The sequence below is a fragment of the Penaeus japonicus genome, unplaced genomic scaffold, assembly GCF_977035675.1.
Source record: "Penaeus japonicus unplaced genomic scaffold, GWHDUDI00000001_assembly GWHDUDI00000029, whole genome shotgun sequence".
NCBI classification, from domain to species: Eukaryota; Metazoa; Arthropoda; class Malacostraca; order Decapoda; family Penaeidae; genus Penaeus; species Penaeus japonicus.
The window spans coordinates 8497744-8500243 of NW_028234431.1; the positions used below are offsets into that span (position 1 = coordinate 8497744).

General features: G+C 34.2%; 1 protein-coding gene across 4 annotated transcripts in view; it reads right to left on the minus strand.

The window, feature by feature from the left end:
* Window positions 1–1874: 1874 nt before the first annotated feature.
* The window catches only part of LOC122249526 (uncharacterized), a 60692-nt gene continuing 60066 nt past the window's right edge, over window positions 1875–2500 (minus strand). For 3 of the 4 annotated variants that reach the window (XM_086553879.1, XM_086553878.1, XM_086553876.1), the window contains one exon: window positions 1875–2295. In XM_086553879.1, coding sequence (XP_086410005.1) covers window positions 2090–2295 — 206 coding nt within the window. In that variant the 3' untranslated portion in view covers window positions 1875–2089. The remainder of the gene's footprint in view (window positions 2296–2500) is intronic. The other variant, XM_086553877.1, reaches the window with a different exon arrangement.

Consider the following 2500-nt stretch of genomic DNA (forward strand, 5'->3'; position numbering starts at 1 on the left):
TATTTGAAATAAGATCAACAATAAGTAAATAACTGGAACTGTTTTCCTTGTATTTCTTGTTTCTATAATTAATTGATGGAGCCATTGAACCAAACATCAACCGCCGTACATCATATAGTGACAGAGCAGTATCTAAATCCACAAATAATTCTTCAAAAGAGTCCTAATAAAGACTTTAGGATACATGAAGAGAAACTTTGATCCAAAACATTCCTGCAAAATGACCCACTCCATATCCTTAAGAACCGTCCAAAATATCCAAGACTATCAATGCTACTCTAAATCTCCCATTTCAACCTGCAAGTATAAATAATGCAATTAGTTCTCCAATCAACGTCATCTCCCTACACCAGCGGGATCATACCAGCGTAGAAATGAAAATGCAAAGTCTGAACACCTCAGGAGCCACATCTATTCGCTCGTATCAACACTGCTCTTGGTACCTATGCTGCGATCGAGGTCTGTGATTCACAAAGGAACTACATCGTCGTTCAATGAAATATTTAAACACTTTCCTTATGTACACACTAGAGGAAAACATGTCGCCATACACGGCAACATGTTGTAAGAACTGATAGTTTTGTTTCTTGGAATAATCATGAATCCTTTTTTTTTTAACTAGTACACTTTACACATAATAAGCTTGAAAAGCAACAAAGCAAGTAAGCAAATTATGTACTAACACAAACGTAGACATTTCGTAATATATATATGTATATACATATACATATACATATATATATATATATATATATATATATATATATATATATATATATAAATGCCTCATACTACGACATATAAACTGCACATCCTTGCAATCGATGCACAATAAAAAAAAAAAGATTACAATTAGAAAAAGTCTATCCTCAAAAAAAATGGACACAAAACAAGAAGTATGTGTGTACTACACAGGTTTACACAGTGCCGACCTATAACGTCACCCCGAACCTCACGCATCCAGTGCTTCACTTCACCCCTTTCCTGTTAGCAGGGCTGGCTGGATACCTTTCAGAACCTTGGGCTCTCGTCTTCTTTGTGATTCTTTCAGTTTAAGGTTCTCCGCTTTCACGACAAATGTATTTATTATCTTAGCTGCTTCGTATCGTATCATAAAACAGGGCGCGAAAACAAATGGGGAATGAGTTGAATGAGTTGGAGTTAAAAAGCCCTCCTGTATTTCGCAGCCATGTTGACTTACACCGTACATTCGATGCTTTAATGTACTATTGAGTTATTCTAAGGACTATCCACGTTATGTGAGCAGTATTATGTGTGTTTCAAGTCTAATATAAGATGTATATCGGGTAGATAATAAAAAAAACTGATATTAGATGTAATTTAAAAGTTCACTGTCTATTATACATTGAATTAGGGGCATAAGAACAATAAAATTATTTCGGGAAAGTGCTTCTGAACATGTATGTATACAAACACATATAAGTATGCATATCAAAATATTTATATATATCATATATATATATAAATTTATATATAAACATATATATATACATATACATATATATAAATTTTTATATATACATATATTCATATATATATATATATATATTCATATATATAAATTTATATATAAACATATATATATATAAATGCATATATAAACATATATAAATTTATATATAAACATGTGTATAAATTTATATATAAACATTTGTATAAATTTATATATAAACATGTGTATAAATTTATATATAAACATTTGTATAAATTTATATATATATATATATTTATATTTATACATACATACACACACATGTCTATAAACATATATATGTATATATAAACATATAAATATATATATATGATATATATATATATATATAAATATAATATATATATATATGTATATACATATATATATACACATACATACACACAAGCACATTACACATCCATATACATATATATATTATGATATATCATCCCCTGCATCCTGGTAGCGGCGGCGCCTGCAAGCGGTATCGCAATGCCCTGCAACAGCCCGTGGGTAGAGCGAGCCCGGACGACCTTAGAGGCTGGAGTACATGGTGATGAGCCGCGTGGCCGAGGTGTCGACGTAACCCCAGTATCATGCGGCGTAGCTGAGCACGGGGTCATCGCCGACCTTGTTGTTAGCGTAGAGGGGACTCTTGCAGGCCCTGACGATGACGAGGCCGAGGCGGGCCACCAGGCAGAACACGGCCACGCCCAGGAGAACCACGATGAACCAGCCGGTTTCCATGGTGGCTCCGTGGTACTGCTTGATGTAGACGCCGACCATGGCCAGCACCACCACTGGGGAAGGGGAGAGATGAGGTGAGGTCATTGGCGGGGCTTTGTGGTACGTATTTTACACGTCAGGAAGATTTTATGATATTATCTTTATGATATAGAAGTTAGAAGAAAAAAATACTGTAAAAAAAATGTACAAATTATGACTCTTTCTTACGACTTCTTCCTCCCATATTCCGACAAAACCAAAAATCAAAACCAGGAGTTG